The sequence below is a fragment of the Limulus polyphemus genome, unplaced genomic scaffold (genome assembly GCF_000517525.1).
Source record: "Limulus polyphemus unplaced genomic scaffold, Limulus_polyphemus-2.1.2 Scaffold6298, whole genome shotgun sequence".
In the NCBI taxonomy this organism is placed as follows: domain Eukaryota; kingdom Metazoa; phylum Arthropoda; class Merostomata; order Xiphosura; family Limulidae; genus Limulus; species Limulus polyphemus.
The window spans coordinates 35,563-36,609 of record NW_013671908.1 but is presented as its reverse complement, the minus strand read 5'-3'; the positions used below and the strand labels follow the sequence as shown (position 1 = coordinate 36,609).

General features: G+C 33.3%; 1 protein-coding gene across 1 annotated transcript in view; it reads right to left on the bottom strand.

Annotated features, from left to right (window-relative positions):
• The window catches only part of LOC106473586 (dynein regulatory complex protein 1-like), a 42,899-nt gene that overhangs the window by 16,176 nt on the left and 25,676 nt on the right, over positions 1-1,047 (bottom strand). The window contains exon 5 of the mRNA XM_022401985.1: positions 186-242. Within this exon, the coding sequence (XP_022257693.1) occupies positions 186-242 (57 nt within the window). The remainder of the gene's footprint in view (positions 1-185; positions 243-1,047) is intronic.

Sequence of the window (1,047 nt, the reverse complement as noted above, 5' to 3'; positions counted from 1 at the left end):
TACTATAAATTTAAGTAACCTGTGTTTTCTTACAACAACATCAAATGATACTATAAGTTTAAGTAACCTGTGTTTTTCTTACAATAACATCAAATGATACTATAAGTTTAATAACCTGTGTTTTCTTACAATAACATCAAATGATATTCACTCTACCATTCTTAATAACCTCATAGTTACCTCACCTGACGGAGACCATGAGCTGTTCTAATTTCTGCAGCATTTTCCCACTTTTCAAGTAACTGAAAAAGAAATAATTAGTTTAAAACTTTTAGAATATTTAAACCCTGATCTGTAGAGACAGCTTTTCTTGTGACTAAGCCAAAACTTTCTCTTTCCATCACTTTGTAAGCATTAATTATTTATTCATTTTCAGTATCCATAATCATTCATAAAATTAATCTATTGATTAATACCTTTCTTACATGTTCTTTCACTTGATTAGGAATAAATATGTTTTATGTGTAATGTAAAACTAAAAAACAAAAATTGACACAAAACAAATTCTCAGATCCCAAAAACTACTCTATAGTGTACCATGAACATGCCATTGACCAAAGACATCAATGATGTTACGTGCGAGGCAATAGCATATAATAAAATAGAAAGCCTCTCCTCAAAAGGTCTGACAGAGAAAAAATGACATTAAAGGGGCAGCCTATATTATAGCTTAAGTCTAATTATTAACTACCAGTTTTACTTTTATCTATGTATTTCTTCATTATTATTAATTAGATATTAATTACTAACTAGTTTTGATCCTAAGTTTTGGCTACTAATCTGCTGCTATCTTCAGGGAAGTCCCAAGAAGAGCTATTTTATGTGTTGGTGGATTCAATCCTGGGATTCAATCCTTGAGAGAAGCCTGGTGAATCATTCACTCTATTGGGAACTCCCCATGGGACCTTGAATCAACTTGCTGGGATTCAATCCTGGGTCTTCTTGAGAGAAGCCTGGTGAATCATTCACTCTATTGGGAACTCCCCATGGGACCTTGAATCAACTTGCTGGGATTCAATCCTGGGTCTTCTTGAGAGAAGCCTGGTG